At 52.3% G+C, this 21,062-nt stretch overlaps 1 protein-coding gene across 1 annotated transcript in view; it reads left to right on the top strand.

Moving 5' to 3' along the window:
* The window catches only part of PLPP4 (phospholipid phosphatase 4), a 94,091-nt gene that overhangs the window by 26,838 nt on the left and 46,191 nt on the right, over positions 1-21,062 (top strand). Inside the window, exons 2-3 of the mRNA XM_037059570.1 lie at positions 8,996-9,104; positions 17,145-17,235. Coding sequence (XP_036915465.1) covers positions 8,996-9,104; positions 17,145-17,235 — 200 coding nt within the window. The remainder of the gene's footprint in view (positions 1-8,995; positions 9,105-17,144; positions 17,236-21,062) is intronic.

The raw sequence follows: 21,062 nt of genomic DNA, 5'->3' as shown, positions 1-21,062 counted from the left end.
ACAGGCTGCTGTCCAAACCAGTGTAGCAGCTGCATTCAGTCCCAGGGTGGCCAGCTGCCTGGCTCTGACTTCAGATCCCATGCGGCAGCGGATGAGATCTTTATTGAAACAGGTGCCATGGATTTATTTGTGTAGTTTTGATGCAACAAACATTTATTGAGCACCTGCTACATGCTAGGCTCTGTTCTAAGCCACGTGGATACAGCTGTGGTCAAAGCAGGCAAGACTTCCTGGTGAGCTGATGTTCTGCTGTGGCCCTCACCTTCTGCCCCATGCCACCATATCTGTGCAGCAGTGACGATGACATGGTTATTCTTGACCCTCTTTTTAGGAAGATTTAGAGTGAGCAGCTCGGTCCCAACCATGCAGCCCAGTCATACCAATGGGCAGATGTTACTTGGTTCTTGACTCTGGAGCTGGCCATTGTTCGTTCCACAGACACCGGCGTAGGGATGTCTCCAGCTGTCCAAGGTCAAGCCCAGGTCTACAGGCCTGTGTCTCAATTTGACTTTGCTTTGAGGAAGTCAGCATTTGTAGTGCAGGTGGCCACAAAAACACTTAGGGATGCTCACAGACAGCAAACAACTTCTGGGGTAAAATGGAAGTTCCTTATCTGCCTGAAAGCCACAGATGTGGGCATCCCTCAGGGTAGAGAGGGACTGTCCACCCACTTGAGACCTCAGCTGCTGAGCGGGCTGCAGGAAGCTGTGTCACATCCCTGTGGTCTCAGCACGGGTCTGTGCCCTGCCATCAGCTTCTCGCCCAATCACCACTGTCCCTGGCCCTCGGCTGTTTGATGGGTGGCTCTTGTACCACGCCCATCCATCCCTTCCTGCCCTACCAGTCCAACTGAAGGCCATCCTGGGAGGACACGGCCTTACCCTTCCACCAGGGAAAGAACAGGTCTTAGTGAGAATGGACAGGGGCTTTGTGGAGGCCAGGACTTTGCTGATTCCTGCCTGGGCCTCTGTAAGGAAGGCCTGATGCAGCCCTGCCGTGGCTGATGGACAGACACCTGGGAGTTCAGATGAGGTTATAAGGGAGGAAAACCTCAAAGACGCTTTGCAGGCCCCTGTTTAGGAGCATGTGCTCTCTGGCTGCTATTTTTTAATTAAAATGACATCTTAGAAACCCTTTCAAATTGAATTGCACCCTCACTGTGTTGGCCCTGTGTTGAGTCTCATTCCCTTCTGCCCAGATCTCTGCACCGTGACATGTCCTGGGTGGCATGTCCTGGGACCTGTGGTGGTCCACTCCAGATGTGGGTGTGTAGAGTAGCCCATTGGTTTAAGCCAAAGCTAAATTGCTAGACTTCTCAGTAATCCAGGAATGAGTGATTCACTGGGCATTTCAGACTATACAGTTCATTGTAGATGAAGGTCCTGTTAGCAAAGGACACCCCCTTTGTCCCTCTTTCATTGTTTTTGCTAGCGTTGTCTTTTGTTCAGTGTTTAGAGTGGCTTGTGTTTGCCCGTGGTTCAGATACAGTCCAGTGGACCCTGCGCCAAACACCACTTACCATTGGGAAACGCATCTGGCCTGGAGGCTGTTCAGTCCTGGGGGGCTCTGTTAGGCTGGCCACGCTGGGAGAGGGGCCCCAGCTTGTGCTGGGGTGGGGTCTGGGCTCCAGGAAGCCCCGGAAGCTGGTACGAGGCAGGATCCCCCCCCCAGGTTTTTTCTGAGTCCCAGGCTCTGGCTCTGCCCCAAGTCACCTGCCACCCCACGGCTCACCCACTTCTATTATTGGGCACCTGCTTTCCCAGGTGGCCAATGGGGACAGTGTCTGAGCCAGGCAGAGGGTCCTCACTACCGCACACTCTACGCTGCCTGTCACCTGGGGGTTGCAGGTGCGGCCAGGTGTGCAGGTGTTTTTGAAGGCAGCTCGTTTTGTGAATGACCCGGCTGCTTCCCCTTCCTCTTCGTCTGTTCCTGATTTTGTCACTCCCCGCTTTTTTCCTTCTGATTTTTTAAATTGCTCTCCCCTCTGTCACACTTGACTGAAGTCCAGTCGAAGTGAATAGTACTTTCCGAGAGTGTCAGCTGCTTTGGCCAATAAAACACTTCACTTTGTAGTTTTGTTATGGTCAATGATCCGTAAAGAAACCCTTTTTGGTGCGGGAATTTTCAAAGGCCCTCTACCAGGTGCCAGTGCTTTTATTTCCTCCGTTCTCCCTCCCTCTCTTTGGTGGGGCATCTGTTCCATATGTAAATGTTCCAAACAGTAACTTTAACCAATGAGAAAACTCCTCCACCATCCCCACCCACCAAACCATACTACCATTTGTAACACCCCATGAAAGTAACACAATTAGTGTGTGTGTGTGTGTGTGAATCAGGATTCAGGTAAGGTCCATGGATTGTTATTTGGTGTGTAGAATTTTTAAGATTTTTTTCTATTTTTTGGCATTTTTCAGTGATGATTCGTATCCTACTAGTCACTCAGTGCCTCTTGGGGGCCCGGAGGATTATCCCAAACCCTCATCACCCTCAGCAGACTCTTGCCCATTTTACAGACCAGGAGGGGATTCAGCATCCTGCCCAGGTCCTGAAGTCCCGACCGGCTGACGTGTTAGCTTTTGCGGCCTGGGTGTACGCGGACCAGGATGTCCCGTCCGAGCGCAAGCAGTGAAAACATTTGCAGGCTGCTGTCATTTACTTCCAAAGGGAAGGTGCCCTCTGTGGAAATGTTTGGAAACAGTTGCTGTAAACATCTGGACTTCTGGGTGGTGGCTGTGGTTTCTCCACATTGTGCTTCTGCGAAAACGGCTGCCGCGCATGCTGTGCCCATCGCTGGCGTGTTCAGAAGGGTCCCCCTTTTCCTGAGATGCAGGAGTGCTGTGATGTGCTGCTGCTGCTGCGACAACTCCTGGCGGAAGGAGACGTCTCCAGGGCCGCGCAGCGCAGCCCGGGCTGAGTCCATGCGCATGCTCCCTGCGCGTTGCCCATCACGGCCCTGCAGGTAGGTCATGGGCTACCCCCCTTCACAGAGGAGGCAGCCGGAGCTCAGGGGACATGGAACTCTCCCAAGGTCACACAACTGGTAGGTGGCAAAGGTAGAAGGTAGGACTTTCAACTCCGCAGCTCTGGATGCAAACATGGTGTGTTCGTGGTCGTACTGCCTTGGACGCCATGTCCCTTGCTTTCCGGGGCCTGGTCCTGGACTTGTTCGTGCTAGAGTTTTATCCTGGAAAACTTCAGGTAGGCAGAAAAGTAGAGCAAAACTATACCCATACACTCCACCTCGATTAAGTGGTTGTTAACATTATATCCCATTTGCTTTGTCTCTGTATTTATGTGTTTGTATGTACAGTTTTGAATTGTTTGAAAGTAAGTTGTGGGATTATATCCTGATCCCCCTGGCGACTTCTTCTAAAAATAGGACATTTTTCTATATAACCACGTCATTACCATACCAAAGGAAATAGTGATATTTTTTTAAATATCACCTGATATCTAGTTCACTCCAGTCCCAAAATTTCCCCAGTCATCCTCAAAGTTTCTTTATAAAGCTTAAAAAATTTTTTTGAATCAAAATCCAGTCAAAGTGTGTATGTTGCATGTGGTTGTTTGGCTTTTCAGACTCTTGTAAAATCTGGAGCATCCTGTCTGGCTTTATTCCGGGACTTAGAGTCTGTTTTTCTGAGGGTGTTTGAGTTGTTTCTTTGCCCGGGTATTTCCTGTAAGCTGCAGGTGGGGTCCAGAGGCTTAACAGGTTCAAAGTACATGAGTTTGGGGAGATTGCCTCTTGTAGCACGTGTCAGGGGTGCACGCCGTCTGTGGTTCCAGTATCGGTGAGTGCAGGCAGGGTGGACAGGCTGGTTAGTGCCGTTTCTTTCTGCTAAGAAATGAAGGAGAGTCGGTGTGCGCAGGTAGCATCTTGGCGTGGGTGGCTTTGACTTATCCATGCAGCCTGTTCCTGGTCCTCTCTCTTCCTTCCTGGGAGCTGGATAGGTTGACATCTCCAGGCTTGGCCCATACATTTCCACCGCTGTCCCCCACTGACCTCATCCTGCCCCGTCGTGTTTAGGGCACCACAGTTGTGGAGTACACGCTTTCATCACCTGCTGTGCACCCCCTTGGTGAGATCAGGGTTCAGTTGTGTCCGCACCCCAGGGGAGGAGGACATCACGCCAGGCAGGGCCACGCAGGAGTAGATGAACAGCAGGGGGCGGGGGCTGTGGGAGGCAGGCTTTGTAGTAGCAGGAGAGTGGGGTGCCCCCTCCTGGTCCCACGGGAGGATGTGATTGGTGGGAGACTGAAACCCGATACTCAGGGATAAGCAGGGACTGAACCTACCTGGTCCCCTTGGTAAGGAGTGTTGTTTGGCTTGGGGACCTTAAGGGGAGGGACCGGATGTCTGTCTCATAGGGGTCTTATGAAGATTAAAAGGAGTAATGGTGGGAAGAACCAAGTGAAGGACTTGGCACCAGAGGGCTCCGGACGTGACACCTGGTGGTGGTTGTTAGAATTGTGACCCTTGTCTTTGTGTGGCCGTGGTTCAGGGGAAGGCCTGTGTGGAGTCAGGCTGCTGCTTTAGTGGCTCACAGAGATAATTGGGCAACATATCTCTCCACCCACATTACTCATCCCACCCTCTCCTGCTCGTTCCCCTCTGATGACCCTTGATCCGTTGTCTACATTCGTGACTTTTGTTTTTGCTTTGCTTCCTTTTGCTTGTTTCTTTTTTGTTTTGTATTCCACATGAGTGCAATCATATGTTTTTCATCTTTTTCATCTGACATACTTCACTTTAGCATAACACCCTCAAGGTCCATTCATGGTGTTGCAAGTGGTAGGATTTTGTCTTTTTCATGGGTGAGTAGTATTCCATTTTATATATGTTGATGAACCTCCATACTGGTTTCCCAAGTGGCTGCTCTAATTTGCAATCCCACCAGCAGTGAAGACCCCCACATTCTCTCCAACACTTACTTCTTGTCTTTTTGATAACAGCCATTTCAACAGGTGTGAGGCGTCATCTCCTGGTGGCTTCGATTTGCATTTCCTTAATGATCAGTGATAGGTGACATCTTTTCAGGTGCCTGTTGGCCCTCTGTATTTACTCCTTGGAAAAGATGTTTATTTACATCCTCTGCCTATTTTTTAATTGATTTTTTGCTGTAATGTTGCATGAGTTCTTTATAGTGTATTTTGGATACCAGCCCCTTATCAGAAATATCACTTGCAAATATCTTCTCCCATTCAGCGGGCTCCCCTTCCGTTTTCCGGTGGATTCCTTTGCTGTACAGCAGCTCGTTCCTTTGCTGCGGTCCTGTCTGTCGGACGGTGTTTTCGTTTCCTGTGCCATTGGAGTCAGACCCACCAAGCGTCTCTAAGACTGAGGTCCAGGAGGTTCGCACCTGTAGTCTTCTGGGTATTTTATGGTTTTAGATATTACGTTCAGGTCCTTGATCGGTTTTGAGTGAGTTTTTGTGTGCGGTGAAAGACAGCCCCCCGATTTGAGTCCCAAGCCTCGTCCTTGCAGAGGCTCCTCCCTTCCTGTTTGGTTCCNTGCTGTACAGCAGCTTGTTCCTTTGCTGCGGTCCTGTCTGTCGGACGGTGTTTTCGTTTCCCGTGCCATTGGAGTCAGACCCACCAAGCGTCTCTAAGACTGAGGTCCAGGAGGTTCGCACCTGTAGTCTTCTGGGTATTTTATGGTTTTAGATATTACGTTCAGGTCCTTGATCGGTTTTGAGTGAGTTTTTGTGTGCGGTGAAAGACAGCCCCCCGATTTGAGTCCCGAGCCTCGTCCTTGCAGAGGCTCCTCCCTTCCTGTTTGGTTCCTGTCATGGGGTCTGATGGACTCTGAGGAGTCGACACCGCTCTCCGGCAACCCTCGATGTGGAGTGGATAACTGGGCGGCCATCCTTGTCACGGGGGCCCCAAGAGCCCGAGTTACCGAGGCCATCGTGCCACTTCTCCTTGTCCTCGCGAGTCTTTGCAGAGATGGGGAAGAGCCAGCCACTCACGGCGAGGACAGGTTTTGCTCTCGTCCCCAGAGAACCAAAGGCTTGTGTTGGTGAATTTGCCACACTGTCTTTGGGCACCGAGGTGTTTTTACCTGCATCGTAGTTACTGGAAATAGAAGTAAACCAGGGGCTTTTCCCACCTCCCAGCGCTCCTGAACCTGCCGCACCTCCTTCTGCCTTTTGTCGAACACGCAGGGGTGGCGGCCATTTTCCTGGGAGTTGTTACGGCAGGAGGGGCAATTTTATTCTACACCAGATGGCCGCAGATTGCCGTGCTTTTTGTTTTCTAATCCTCACCCAAGGATATGTGTGTTGATTTTAAAGAGAAAGGAAGGGGGGAGAGAGAGGAACATTGATGTGAGGGAGGAACTTTGGTTGCTCCCCATTTAGCTGGTGATTGAACCCACAACCTAAGAATGTGCCCTGACCAGGGACTGAACCTCCAACCAACTGAGACACCAGCCAGGGCAAGATTGGGGTGGTTTCGAGTTGTCATTTTTGTTTTTCATCTTGTTTTCAGTCTCCTCCCTAACAAGTGGTGGTGGAGGAGGCGACTTTGGGGGCTTCACAGGGTGAGTTTAGGTTCTCCCCGGGCGTGACCCACCTGAGGCACGTTCAGCCCCGCCCACTCCTCCCTCCATCCTCGATGCCTCCTGGCAGAGGCGGGGGAATGTAGCAAGGCAGAATGTAGCACCATTCTTTGGTTTTCGTTGTATTTATTTTGATGTGCACCAGCTGTTTGTGGAAGGAATGCTGATTTTGTAATTAAGCCGTGACATGAAGTTTCTTCTAGAATAAAATGACTGGTTTACAAAGTCAGAAGAAATCTCACAGCACAGGTGGAGGGGGGGATAAGGCGAAACTGCACAACTTAGTTCTTGAATGGCTGAAATGGGGAGACACCGGCCTTCTGGAGTGTTCCGCAACTCGCATCCCCTGGGGAGTTCATCAGACATGAAAGGTTCCCATTTCGTAGGTCTGGGCTGATCCAAGATTCTGTGTTTTTAAGAACCTCCCTCCCAGGTGGTGCCGAAGCCTTGGCCCCTTGGGACTCAGGGTTTGACCCCCCAGGTCAGCATGGGGGTAGCAGCAGCAGCAGCCCCCCCTCAGGCTCCTCCCTGGACTGGCTGTGTCTGTAGGTGCAAGACCCCTGCGTGGTTCCCAGGCACATTAAGGTGTGGGAAGCATTGATGTAACACTGCTGGGAGTCCTCCGTGCAGAGTGAGCGCTGGCGAACGGGCGGGTTCCATGCCTTGGTTTCCAGACTATGTATGAAGGGCCTTGTGGAAGGAGGTGGCCAGGCCCCCTCTTGGGAGCACCCTTTAATGTCTCCAGAACCTTCCGTACCACCACACGCCCCCTTCCTCCCCACGTGCTCTGTGAGGCCCACGGCCTCTGGGGGGCTGCCAGTCTCTGTGGATGCTCTGTGTCCAAGGCTGTGGTGTGGCTGGAGAAGGGACACCTGTCTTTCTCAGTACTGCTGCCCCCGGGGGTATAATTTGCTTGAGAGACGTGTTCTGGCTGCAGCTACGTGGGGTGGGGTGAGGGATCGTGGGAGAGGCTGGGGGCATGAGGCTTTAAAAAACCCTACGAGGACAGTAGCACCTGGGGGGGCAAACAAGGTGGGGGCCGACAGAGTCCCCCACTGTGGTGCTCCATGGTGGGCCTGCTCCTGGGCACTGTGGCCAGCTCTGTGGGCAGGAAATGGGAATCAAGGCTCTGGGGGTCTCTGAAGTGGGGGCTGTGGGACCACGACAGGGCTGACAGCCCATGGGAGGCAGATTATATTCGAAAGGTGGCTGCATCCCTCTTTCTCATCTTACCTGCTCTTCTCTGGCTGCACTTGGCCCCATCCCTGCCCAGGGTGGAGCCAGGCCGCCCTCTTGAGTCTGGGCCGACCTCCTGGGGACTCACGTGGAACCTGATGATACCACAACACTGGGGCCGCGTGGTCAGAAAGCCGTGCAGCTTCCACCTGTTCCTCCTGGGACCCCCATTCCGAGCTGAGCTGACCTGGGGGAGGGTTGAAGGGAGAGCTGGGCGGTGGCCTGCTGGCTGGGAGCTGACAGTGGAAGCTGCAGCCATCTGTCCCCTCCCCCCGTTTTTCTCTTGGTGGTGACCACTTTTCCTGTGCCTGGGTGTCGTGGGTTCTGGGAGCATGAAAGGGGTTGGGAGGGTGAAGAGATGACAAGGTGGATGCTTAAAGCCGTTGTTTTCTTTAAAAATATTTAATTTCTTTATTTTTAGACGAGGGGGGAGGGAGGGAGAAAGAGAGGGAGAAAAAACATGGATGTGAGAAACATTGATCAGTTGCCTCTTGCACACGCCCCAACCCGGGAACCAAACCTGCAACCCAGGCACAAGTCCTGACCTGGAATTGAAACGGTGACCTTTCGCTTTGTGGAATGACACCTGACCAACGGAGCCACCCCAGTCAGGGCAAAGCTGTTGGGTTTCTCAACAGCAGCCCCAGAATGCTCTGCATCCCCCTTTCCTTCTTTCTTCCTTCCTCTCCTCTGAGAGTCTCTCCTGCCCTAACCTGTCTTTTCTGGAAACTTTTTTTCCTCACTGCCCCCTGCTGGTGGCCTAGAGGGTGGCCGGTTGCCGTCAGGGTAACGTGGAGGGAACATTGTGCCCTATACTCCCTGGCCTCTGCCCTCAAGCAAGTCCATTTTGTTCCTGAGACTGGCTGGGGCCTTGCCTTAACTCCCGTCTGTCTGAGCCCTCAGTTCACGTCAGAGCCCCCAGTTCTTAGGGTCTCGGTGTGTCGCCTTCCCAGCTATTCTCATGTGCCCAGAAGGGGTCCTTGCTGGCTGGTGGAGACAGGAGGTTCTGCCAAGTCCCAGCAGTCCTTCTGCTCTTTTCCCTTCTGGACCTGGCTGGGACCCACCATCAGGGCAGCTGCCACCCGCTCCTGTTTCCTAGAGGATGACCCTCCCCGAGGGGGTGCAGGGGTGGCCTTCCCAGGAACCAAGGGCCACTGCTGAGTACTCAGCCCTCACATATCTTTCTTTGTTTTGTTTCAGTTTTACAGAGTTTTTGGATCCATTCCAGAGAGTCATCCAGCCGGAGGAGATCTGGCTGTATAAAAACCCTCTGGTGCAGTCGGATAACATACCTACCCGCCTCATGTTTGTAAGTACCGTGATTTCATAGCTGATTTGACCACCCTCCCAAGTGTGAACCGACCCTTCTGAAGACAGCAGGCTGAACCGCATTCCAGAGAGATAAGGGAAGTGGCCCAAAGCACGCAGCTAGTGAGCTGGCAGAGCCGGGAGTCATATCCCAGCGGCCAGCTCCAGCCCAGCTCTCAGCCAGGAGGCTGCCCCTCGGGGAGGGAACCGTGTTCAGGACTCCTCGCTGATGCTAAGGCCACCAGGCCTTTCTGCAGCCAGGGGAAATGTTTCCGCCCCGCCTCGTTACTCAGCACTAATGTAACTTTTGGATGGCAACCTGGGAGAGGAAGGTGATGCCTGTTGACCAGCCTTTGTGTTTCATGCCTCCGCAAGTTGAAATGTGTACTTCAAAGCGTTCACGGAGCACACCAGAAACATTTTTGTGTTTGAAAGGAACCCCTCTGATTTTATGGAGGAACTCTTGTTAATTAGCAATGACTAGAAAGATCTCGGTGTCTGCATACTCCCCCAAAAGGCCCAGAACGCGACGTGAGCATTCAAGTATTATTTTAATTGCTTTTGAAATTATTGCTTTTTCTGCTGGAAAATAAACGTGGATTTTCCCAAATCTCGGGGAAATTGAAAAATTAGGGTCGTTGTGAGGAGACCACCACCTAGCACTTGAGTGTGAAAACAAGACTTTATCCATTTTGGCTCCAACTCAAATCTCCTAAAAATCCTAGAAATAAAGGAACCAGTGTGTATCTGACTAGTTCACCCTGTGGCTTTAATGGGGGGAGCTTCTCTTCATCACTTACCCGCACCCCATTCTTCAGAGATTTCACACTGCATGTGCTGTAAGACACAATTTGGAGATGAGTGTGCATGTGAGAACTTGGTGGCTGTGTGCTAGGTGGTATGTGAACAAAGGGTTGCTTTGAAGTCTAGATGCAAATGCTCCAAAGATTCTGGGTGCAGCTGCGTGTGGTGGGGGGGGGGCACATTTGCATGTTGGCAGGGGTGGGGAGGAGGCGCTAAAGGAGTTATTCAGTGCTGGGGCCCTCAGAGAGTGGAATCGTATTCAGCCACAAACCCTGATTCACACCCGCTAATCTCCTAATGAAAAAAGTTCAGCCTTTCGTGTCCTTAATAGTAGTTGACGAATTTCATTCATTTAGTCACAGGATATAGCGAGATTCTGTAATAACACAAGGAGAGCAGTAGATACATTTGTAATACCTGTAACCCTCAGCTGGAAAATATCTTATTGTCACGTGAGTCAGATTCATTTTCCTGGTTTTATTCAGAGTTTAGTATGAGGCATCATTGGTCTGCTTTGGATTTTTAAAAACCTGAGGTATTTATAGAAAAAAATATATAACAGAACACGTATTTTTACTGGTTTTAAGAAATAGCTTGGTTTCCCTGGAAAGCTCAAATTTCATCATTTGAATACATAATGAATGATAAAACAGTCCTGGGGTCTCTTGTACTTTCATTTGGGATATTTTAATCTAAAGACAAACTTTCTAGTGAAGATATCATTAAAGGCAGCTGCTATTAAGCGTGATGTTTCATCACTGAGAAATTAGTTCTGGTGCATGTGTGCTTTAGAGCAGCTGCATGGTCAGATGTCACAAAAGATATTAGCAGGTAATGGTTAAGGGACGCGTTAAGGGCACAGCAAATGGCACTGCCCTCCCCAGGAAGCCCCTCACTCGCGTGTCCTGTCTCTGGCACCATCGGCCAAGGTGACCGTATCTGTCCATAAGGAAGTTGGTTGAGGTTGGCCCTCAGCTTCCGGGAGCTCGCTTCCCGTGAAGACTCTGGCTTCCTGGGGACCAGACAGACAGGCGGAGAATTCGTTTCCTGGGCCCTGAGTCTAACTCAGCATTTCTTGGATGTACCCAAGCCACCAGCTGCCCCCTTGTTCAGAAGAGGTCCTGGCTCCTTCCCGGACACGTGGGGCTTATCCGGGCATCTTTGAAAACCTCCTTTTCGGTGAAGGAGAGCACTCCATTGGTATTTTGCCTGTTGCGTTTTTAGCGCACTTTTGTGTTGTCTGTGGTTGTCATGTCTTCGTGCGTTCAGGGAACACTCCCGGAGTCAGCTCTGGCCAGGGAAGCCAGGGGAGCTCCCGGTGGCGGGAAGTTGCAGCAGATTTGGGGTACACCGCAGGACCCTGCGGCTCCTTTAAAGGAAGACAGAACCTGGAGAGGGCCAGAGGAGGGGCTCAGGGGAGCTTTTCGGAAGTTTCACTGTCATCGTCATCACCCTCATCACAACCACCATCATCATCATTGTCGTCATCATCGTCACAACAGCCGGCATCTCTGGAGTGCAGGAACGCTACTTGTCACTTTAAAGAGCACCTAGGACAATCCTTCCCAGAGTCCCTGAGGTCGTGCTTCTGTCGTCCGGTAATTTCAGTGGGGACAATGAGGCCGTAGTGAGATTTGGCAGCTTGTCTGAGGTTGTACAGCTGGGCTGGGACCTGAATGCCAGCTGCTGGAGCACAGATGCTCCCAGAGCCATTTGACTGGGATGTCTCCTTGGGGGCGCAGGTGACATGGATGATGGGGAGCGGTGGCGAGTCGCAGGTCACACGCAGGAGAGCAGGTGTGTAAAGGCGCAGACACGGGGGAGGAAGGGCTGTGTCGGCCCAGTGATGGGGCCGAGGGAGGCAGGGATAGAAGCAGCCTGTGGACAGCGTCAGGGTGGTTAATTGCTGAGGTGCAAAGCCGAATGAGATCCCCTCTAGTCTAGTGGGGGACGTGGATGTGGGTGCGAGTCGGTCGCTTTAGCATCGCAGGGGAGCCCCAGAGGAACAGGCGAGACTCACGTATGAAAGTGGGGAAGGCGGGCGTCCCCAGTTGCTTTCCTCGGCTTAAAAAAGTCTACCCGAGGCTTCCGCCTGGGTCTCTTTTGGCCTGGGCCGTGGTGCATCCAGAGGGTTTATTTCTGTAGAATATTATCGATAATTGTGTTGCTTTGATAACAGTTTCCTCTTCCGGAAGAGGATGCTTCTAAGGAAGACAGAAATAAAGTCATTTGGGGGGAGGTGAGGAGGAAACGAGACAAAGCCAGCCCGTGACAGTCAGTTTAATTTTTAGACTCTTGAAAGGTCTCAGACAGCACTTTTCTCTGCGAAAGGCTCCCATTGTCTGCCCGCAGCTGGGTCTGTTCAAGGTGTCTGTGCATCCTGGGCTGTCTGTCTGAGTGCTTTGCAGCACATGTTTCTGCCAAATGCCAGAAATTAAGGCAGGTCAGGCCCCTCATTTTATCTGTTGTGAATGAGCCCCAGTGACAAGGTCTTCTCTGCCCAGTGTCCTGATACCAGGCTGCTCTGCTTTGACCCTTTGCTTGTTCAGAGGGTTTGGTGTACCCATGCCCTTCCCCATTCAGATGTGCTGCCCTGTGCTTTGGCGGTTCCCAGAAGCCTCCTGGCAGGCCACTGCCTCGTGTCAGCACGCAGAAAGTGGGGGGGCCCACTTTTGGGAACAGCAACAGCACTCCCTGTATTGGTCACTGGGAGGGTGCACGAGGCGGGGCCCTGGCTGGAGGTGCGGGTCAACGTGGGTCACGTGGGACATGGACAGGGTGCTGGGCGGGTTAGGATCTGCATGCCCCGACCTCCTTCCTGCACTTGAAGGTGGCCCCCACCCCCACTCCTCAGACCCGAGGGCACAGGGGGCTGGAGCTCAGAACACTGTTTCCCACATGCCTGGTCACAGGATCCTGGTACCTTTTCACTGGCTTGGGACATTGGTTGTTGGCAGTTTCCCTGGGAAGAATGACACAGTGGCCCACGGGCAGCCTTTACTGGGTGCTGACTGTCTGCTGGACCCTGTGGGTGGGCAGTTGGCTGGGCCCCAGTGTGAACTGCCAACTCAGGTCAACTCCCAGCTTTGCGGCTAACTAGCTCCACAAATGGGGAAAATCACCTAGCCTCTCAGTGCCTCAGTTTCCTAATCTGTAAAAGGGTCCCTAACAACACTCCCCTTCCCCTCCCCTCCAATGTTGAGAGCATCCGATTACAGAAAAGCCCTCAAAGACCAGCAAGGCTCAGGTATGAACCTGAGGAATGGTAGGGGTTCCCCGGTTTTCTCTGTGGTTTTAGGGGAAAAAATCTACTGGGGACTTAACGACACTTCCCTTCGTGCGTGGCACGTACGATGCCTTCAGTAAGTGGCAGTGCATTTGAATGCTAGCAATACTACTTTCTGTAGATAATGACGTGCCCTCTGTACAGACGAGGAGCAGAGACTCAAAGGCAAAGAGGTTAAGTGACTTGCTCAAGGTCACAGAGCTGGTAAGTGTCAGAAGTGGGGCTCGAACCCAGCTCTCCTTAATCAGCGTGTGCTCCACACATTTTTCTCCGTAGAGCTCTGTCCCCAGCCTGCAGATTGGCCTCATGCAAGACCAGCCATGCACCAGATACTGCTTGATGGTTTATGCATATTATCTTGGTGGGGGGTGCTTTGCAGTGCAACGAACTAGTAATTTATTAAATGTTCTTCAACATGAGATTTGTCTCAGCCTCAGTGTCCCCATCTGGAAGATGGACTGTTGGGCCGTGGTGACCCCTGCGGTTCAGGAAGCTAAGCCGGCAGCTCAGCAGCCCAGATAGGGGGCGCTCTCTGGTCCCTCTGGCTGTTTGCCCTCGTGTGTCCACTTATCTCTCTGACCTCTAGTCTTGGTACCTGTGGGAGGAGGAAGGTGTTTCCATGTGGGGATGTTCACAGAGTAGTGAGAGGATTGGACAAGTGTGAGGAAACACATAGTAGGCGCTCAATCCCCGATTGCTGCCACTCGCCTTTCTGTGAGTTGTCCTCGTGTCTGGGCAGGAGCCTCTGTCCGTCCTCCTGCACTCCGGGGAAAAGGCACTCACCAGGGTTTATCAATGCATCTAACTTTCCGCAGTGAGAATGTCGATACCACTGTGTTTAAAAGAGCAGAGCTTGATTCTGTCTGGGTGCAAAACCCAGGATTAGCACCTGTTAGCTGTGTGACTTTCAGCAGGTTGCTTAACCTCTCTGTGCCTTAGTTTCCTGCCCATGGAAGTAAGGAGCCTTCTCCATGAAGTTGCTGGGAGGATTGAAGGAATTGATTAGCAACGAAGCACTAGACAAGCCCACAGCTGTTAGTGAGGTCTGAGAACATGGTAGCGTTTATCCAACGTGAGTGTGTGCATTGGGCAGCCCGGCACTCATCGCCAGCGGGGAAATCTCAGGCAGAGAGAGTTCAGTGCGTTCCCTGAATCCCGCATCTGTTATTGGCTGCAGTTCCTTGTTCTGGTCCCTCTTGGGTCCCATTTAATAAGCACTAGTCATTCACTGTCTGTTTATGCCAGGCTTACTCCTAGGCTTTTCAAACTATTTTTTTAAGCTGTGGAAACATTAACTTAAGAAAACAACACCAGGATAAATGTTGCTGGCCTGTGTTCATCCTGCATATCCACTGCTGTTTGGAAGCAGAAGGAACCGCGCCCCCCCCCCTCCCCGCCCCCGGTCTCTGTGCCCACCTTCCTCTAACCCACGGCTTTTCTGAAGGCTTTGGTCGCAACAGTGGAAGCTGGGCTTAGCTCCCTCTGGCCTGCTGAGTGCTGGTGGGGTGCTTATTGTCTCTTCGCTCCTCTCTCGCTCCGAGTCGAGGTGCTATGGTCCCAGGAAGATATTGTGCTCCTAATGGATTGACCTCTGGGGTTCCTCTCCTGATTCCAACTTCCAGTTGAAAAGCCAGTTGTTAGAAAGGGCAGGTGATAAAGGAGTGTCTCTTTGCCCTGATCCTAGGACAGCCCTGCCCAGGGAGATGGCAGGTGTGTCCCCAGGACGAAGGAATGAGCCCGCATGCTGTTGGGAGGGGAGAGAAACATTCGGCCCCACGTTTCTGTCACCCTGGCTGGGCATGTGACTCTGTGTCTGGGGGCTGCGGTCCCTCGTCTCTGAAGTTCATGAAGTGGGGAGCCTGGCTGTCCTGGGTGCTTGGCATTGGGTTGAATTAAGTGCAGTCTGGTCGGGCGAGTGGGGGTGGGGGTCCAATTCGGGGCAGGAGAGTGGGGCAGGAGGCGAAGCTGAGACCCGTTGGCCATTAAGCCACGAGCCTGGAGCTGCTGGCAGCCCACACGTACTTTTTCTGGAGCTTTCTTTCTGTCCAGCGCATAAGGCGTCTTCAGTTCTGTGTGCTCTTAGGTGAGGTTTGACGGTCGGCGGGGCCGTAGAGGTGCCGTGCGCTTTCGTTGAGTTGCTGTCTGTATTGGGAGCAGCGGCTTATGCAGTGGGGCCTAAAGAGAGGGAACAAGGAGCCAAGGACTCAGTGACCTTGACCGTAACTTTGGACTTAAGTAAGCGTGGGCTTCGGTCATCCCTGTTGAAACATCACTTCAGTCTCGAACGTGTGAGGCAAGACCCTGAGGCAGGTTTCTCTGTCATTGGCATTGGTATTCTTTGAGACGCAGGTTTTCAGGCCTGCCCTGGAGGCATGTTGGAGGGACTCAGCATTGTCACAGTCCTGCCGTGTGTTCAGGTGCAAGAGCCACCCGGCGCCGGTGGAGCCATTGCCAGTCTTGTGGGAGGGAACTCTGACCCAGCAGGTGCTGCTGCCTTTCCAGTCACCGCTGGGCAGATTCTCTGCTTGTCGGCTTCACTCTGAGTCTCTCTGCCTGCAGCCGCCCTCAGGCCTGGGTCGCATTCTTGTGCAGGCCCCCCAGCACCCCCCCCCCCCCGGCCAAGAGACAAGGCATGCTCATTTGAGGTTGCAGCAGCCAAGCCTTTCGGGGCCACAGCTGATGTGGAAGCTCATGGAGGTCGTTATGGCCACTTGGGGTCAGGAAGAAACACCACCGAGCGAGGAGAGGGCTTCTCATATCTCACGGACTGTCCCTGGAGACGGCTCCCAAAGTGGCCCCCAGGACACTGTGAGCTCTGGCCGTCTGGGTGTCATCTGTATGTGGTTCATGTTCAGATGGAGGAGTTCTGTTCTGACAGAAGCATCTCCAGCCATGCTTTAGTCCTCTTAGGAAGCCCCTCTCTAAAAAATGACACTGCATTAGGACACAGGTGGAGACTTCCAGAAGTGGGAATGGTAGTGATCGATAGTTAATCACATCTCCACCCCTCCCACCCCCGACTGTGAGGCCAGTGGTGGATCTGTGAGATACACAGTCCCTTCTGACAGCATTATCCTGAGATGTTATAATCCTAAGGAAGTAACATAAATATCTTTGTCTTGGTTGTTGGACTGTTGCAGACAACTTCCTAACTATAGAATGCTGGGTGAAGACCAGGTATGGGAGGCAGGGAACCTGGTCTCCGGAGCCTGGCCTTGCTCCTCACCAGCTCCGTGTCCTCCCTTGCACCGAGTTCCAAGCCTGGCAAAGACAGTCACAGAGCCGTGGTGAGGATTTGCAAGACTCCAGCACCTGGTGCCACCTGAGCACAGTTCTGGCCTCACGGCCGGTTCTGTACTGTGCTGCTTGCGTCTGACTCCCATCAGCTCGGTTCACTAAGCACTTGATGCCCTGCTGTGTGCTTTGGGCCGGGAAGGAAAGGGGGTTGGGGGGAGGGAAGAAGAGAAACTTCATGGGAAAGGGCTGATCTCCACTTTGCCAAGGACATGAACATTCAACAAAACAGCACCAAGAGGGCGTGAGCCGATGGACTCTAAACAAGTCCCACATGCTCCTGTGTTGCCACAGAGCTGGGGACGGGTGGCCAGGGGTTCTTCCCCCCCTTCTGCAGGGAAGGACCTGACGGGGCTTCCTGGCAAAAATGAGTCATTGTAATGATAGGCTACTCCTTCCTGTTTAAAAACCACCGCTTTAAACATGACTCCCCAACAACTGCAAATCAATTACAACCTGCAATCAGGCCTCTGCTTTTTTGAGTTGGCGAGGTCTCTGAGTGTGGCTATAAACCCTCCTCCTCTGTGTGAGGTCAAGAGTGTTCAGTGGGATCATTCAGCGGCTGAGTCTAAAGGAAGCTAACAGGGACTAATGATCAACCAGCCCTCTGATGGCCGGCCGCTGTCCTCATGAGGGACTGTCTGTTATTTCTTCCAGGCTATTTCTTTCCTCACGCCCCTGGCCGTCATCTGTGTGGTGAAAATCATCCGGCGAACAGACAAGACTGAGATTAAGGAAGCCTTCTTAGGTAGGGTATCCCCAGTTCCTCTCTTAGGGGCCGGGGCGGAACGGAATGAGATCACTCGACTTAAAGAAATCTCAGTGGCACCCCAGCTGGCGTTTCTCTTGGTCCAACCGAGTCTGGGAGAAACAAGACAAGATGAACGAAAGCCCGCAGAAGCTCCAAGGCACAGATGAGAAGCAACATCTCTTCAGTGGCAGTGGTGGCCGCTGTCCATGGTGCTGAACGTTACGCCCACGTCCTCGGCAGAAATCTGTGCCGCCTGGGACACAGACGCGGTGGGCTAGCTCTTGGTGGTAGGGGATGGCGAATCTGAGACTTTGTCACCACAGATTGTCCAACCTCATGTTTGTGGCTAACAGGCAGGTCAGAAACCGACCACCACGGACCCTTTGATCACCACTGGCTGGAGGCAGAATTGGGCAAAAGCAGGTGTCAAATAGAGGAGAAGTTAGAAGCAGGCGCCATAACTCACGTTCTGGTTCGGGGACAGGCTGGCAGTTACACACCTGGGACTGGGGGAAGGGTGCTGCGGCCTTGGCCATCACAAAGGCGTCATTGCCGATTCTCCCCAAGCCGAGCCCTGTCTGCCTGTGACAGGTGTTTTCTGACCTGCACCTTAATGAAATGCTGAGTAAATGGCCGTCTCAAGGGGAGAGCCAGAACTATTTGGCTGATTTAGCAACCAACGTCAACTTCCCAGTGGCCAGGGGTTCAGCTTTTTGATTATTAGGAAAACTGAGTTATGTTTATTTTTTGACACCACACATAAATGATACTCAAGCCCTCACACAGATTTTGCTGTTGGTATGTTATGTGGACTTCACATCCAGGTGGGTAGTAAATCTGAAAATAGGAGACACCCCTCTAAAGGATACGTTTGTAAATTATTGGGCTTTGAGGAGATGAAAATGTAGCAGAGTATGGTCCTCGTTGTGTTGGCGAGGCCGTGAGGTTGAGGGCGCCGTCCGGGCTCACGGAAGGTGAAGGGGCACCTTCCGCTCTGAGGCAGGGCACGGAACCTCCCTCGTGTGCCCAGGCTCTGGCCAGGCTCTGCCTAGTTTTGAAGACCAGAATCCCTCTCAGATTAGCTCACATGAATTAGGGGTTTTGTTACAGGGCTACACAAGCCACCTAGTCTAGTCTGGCACGACATCCCCGATACATGATGATGGGTGACAGCTTCCTGGTAATTTACCGCCAGCTCTTGAAGTCTGGCTGCTGCTACAACGAGTAGCTCACCAGTACTTTCTGCAGACTTTTCTACTCTCAGCTGCATCTCCCTTCAGGGGCATTTCACAGTTTCACCCCCACACCCCGCCTCTGGTACGTTAACAGAGAAGGTGCAGTTGCCAGATGTTCTGTGGGCCTAGATTAATGAGAGCTGGTTCTGCAAAAATGACGAAGAGCCTCATGTACACACTTTTTAAAAATATAGTCACTTCTTTAAGGAAGCCTTAGAAATAGAGGCTGAAGGAGTGATCTTTAAAAGGCAAGGACAGAAAACTAGGTATAGCTCCACTGTTACCTGGAATTTAGGACTCTCTCCACGAGGGGGGCTTAGTGCTCAGCCCTCCTCTACTCAGGCCTCTTCCGCAGACCTGGGCACTCCGAGTGCCCTTGAGCCGCACGTCCGCAGCAGGCCCCTTTGTGCCCCTGCTGTCGGACTAGGGGAGGGAGGCTGGGCCCACGCAGCCTCGGGCTTTATGGGAGGCAGGCAGAGAGCAGCCAGGTCTGTGTCACAGAGAACCCTGTTATGGGAAGAAGGTGTTAAGTCCCAGCAACAGTAAAAGTAGCGACGGAAGCCCTGTAAGCTTTTGGGATGCTTATTACAGAGGATGCTCGGTATAGGCTACTTGCAGGTCAGCCCACATGACACATGGCTTTGAATTGTGTTGCCAGACACAGTCTGGTGTGTCTTTGCAACCTCTCTCAAGCCCGCAGTGTCCCGGGATGCAGTAAACATGGCCCTTTGAAACCAGGCCCACTGGGTTAGTATTAATCAGCAGCCCCTTGCCCGACGAGGGTCTTCATTTCCTGCTGGGCCAGCCTCCTCTCTGGGATCAGTGAGGGGCCCCATATCGATGCCCTGGGGGCTGGGTTCTTCTTATGAAAGTAATAATTGATTCAGTTTACATCCAGAATGCTGCGAGGATGTCCACCCTCAGTATTGCCACTCCAGACCCCACTCCTTTCTGTCTCTTTTTGGATCAGAGAGGGAAGCTGCCAGCCATTGGTGGTTACATCACATGCCTACACTTTCTGGCCCCGCTACTTGAATCTTTTCAGAGGACTGGGCTGGGCTACAATGGGCCCAGCTGGTGCAGAGGGTGGGGTGGGGATGGTGTTGAGGACTGATGCAGTACCCTTGAAATTTAGTGGTCTTGAAGTTCCCCAAGGACATTGGAAGGTTAGCTGGTGAAGTTTGTTCCTGGAGACCTTTTCTGTGCTAAAGGCCATGTTAGGACCAGGATAAGAAGTCTGATCTCGCTGGAGAACACAGCAGTGAGCCCACTAGACTGGCCCTGGTGGGGAGACCCCAGTTGTTTCTGGGCAACCTCACAGCCTGTTCACTGTCACGGCTGCGGGAGGAGGCAGCAGGCAAAGGAGCCCAGGGAACTCCCCCTCTTCTCTGTGAAGGGGACCTCTCAGCGGGGCTCTGAGCTGGTGAGAGAGACAGGAGGCCAGCATGTTAGGAAGGAAGGGTCTGTGTGTGCAGAATGTAATCAGAGGATTGCTCTGCATTTCGCAGTCTTGGTTTCAATGTCTACACCCAGGTGCCTGCTGCTGGCCCATGCTCCGCTGTCCACCCCGGTGGCCCGTCCGACCTTGGCTGCCTCACTGAGATATGATAGTGTTCCCTGTCTCCCACTGGGTGATAAGTTTCCCTTTGACAGAGGTCTTCATTTGAACTGGCCCCTCCCATTCTCTCTGCTTCCCACAACTTGTTAAAAGCAGGTAGGTTTTCCATTGTGTAGATGTACCACACCTTTTCTTATCTACTCATCTGCTGATGGGCACTGGGGCTGCTTCCGTGTCTTGGTGATTATAAATAACACCGCAGTGAACACAGGGCTGCATGTATTCTTTCTGATTGGTGTTTCGGGATTCTTAGGATATGTTCCCTGAAGTGGAATCGCTGGGTCATCAGGCAGATCCATTTTTAATTTTTGAAGGAATCTCCATACTGCTTTCCCCAGTGGCTGCACCAGTCTGCGTCCCACCAGCAGTTCACGAGGGTGGCCCTTCCTCCACACCCTCACCAGCACCTGTTGTTTGTAGATTTATCGGTGGTAGGCATTCCAACAGGTATGAGGTGATATGCTTGTCAGCGGCAAAAAAAAGAAGGAAATGGTACCTTTTGTGACAGCATGGGTGGACCCAGAGGGTATTATGCTAAGTGAAATACGTCAGTCGGAGAAAGACAAATGCCTTGTGAACACTTATATGTGGAATTTAGTGAACAAAACAAACAAAACAGAAACAGACTCATAGATACGGAGAACAGACCGACAGTGGTCAGAGGGGAGGGGAGCTGGCAGGCCGGGTGAAGGGACTAAGCAAGAAATAAAAGAAACTCACAGACCCGGATGGCAGTAGGGTGACTGCCGGAGGAAGAGGAGGGCGGACGCAGGCAGAAGAGGGTAACAGGGGCTTAACTGGAGACCCGATGCTGGGTGGCTCCCACACAGTACGGTGCACAGAGGATGCGTCATAGAACTGCACACCTGAAACCTATGTGGTTTTATTAACCACTGGCACCCCAATAAATTCAATAAAACTTTGTTTTAAGAAAGCTTGTGGGTTTTGTCTTCATGTCTGTGGCCAGCGCC

The sequence above is a fragment of the Sturnira hondurensis genome, unplaced genomic scaffold (genome assembly GCF_014824575.4).
Source record: "Sturnira hondurensis isolate 20B ecotype Veracruz unplaced genomic scaffold, ASM1482457v3 Scaffold0011253, whole genome shotgun sequence".
In the NCBI taxonomy this organism is placed as follows: domain Eukaryota; kingdom Metazoa; phylum Chordata; class Mammalia; order Chiroptera; family Phyllostomidae; genus Sturnira; species Sturnira hondurensis.
The sequence above is the reverse complement of the archived record's forward strand: the minus strand, read 5'-3'. Positions and strand labels throughout refer to the sequence as shown.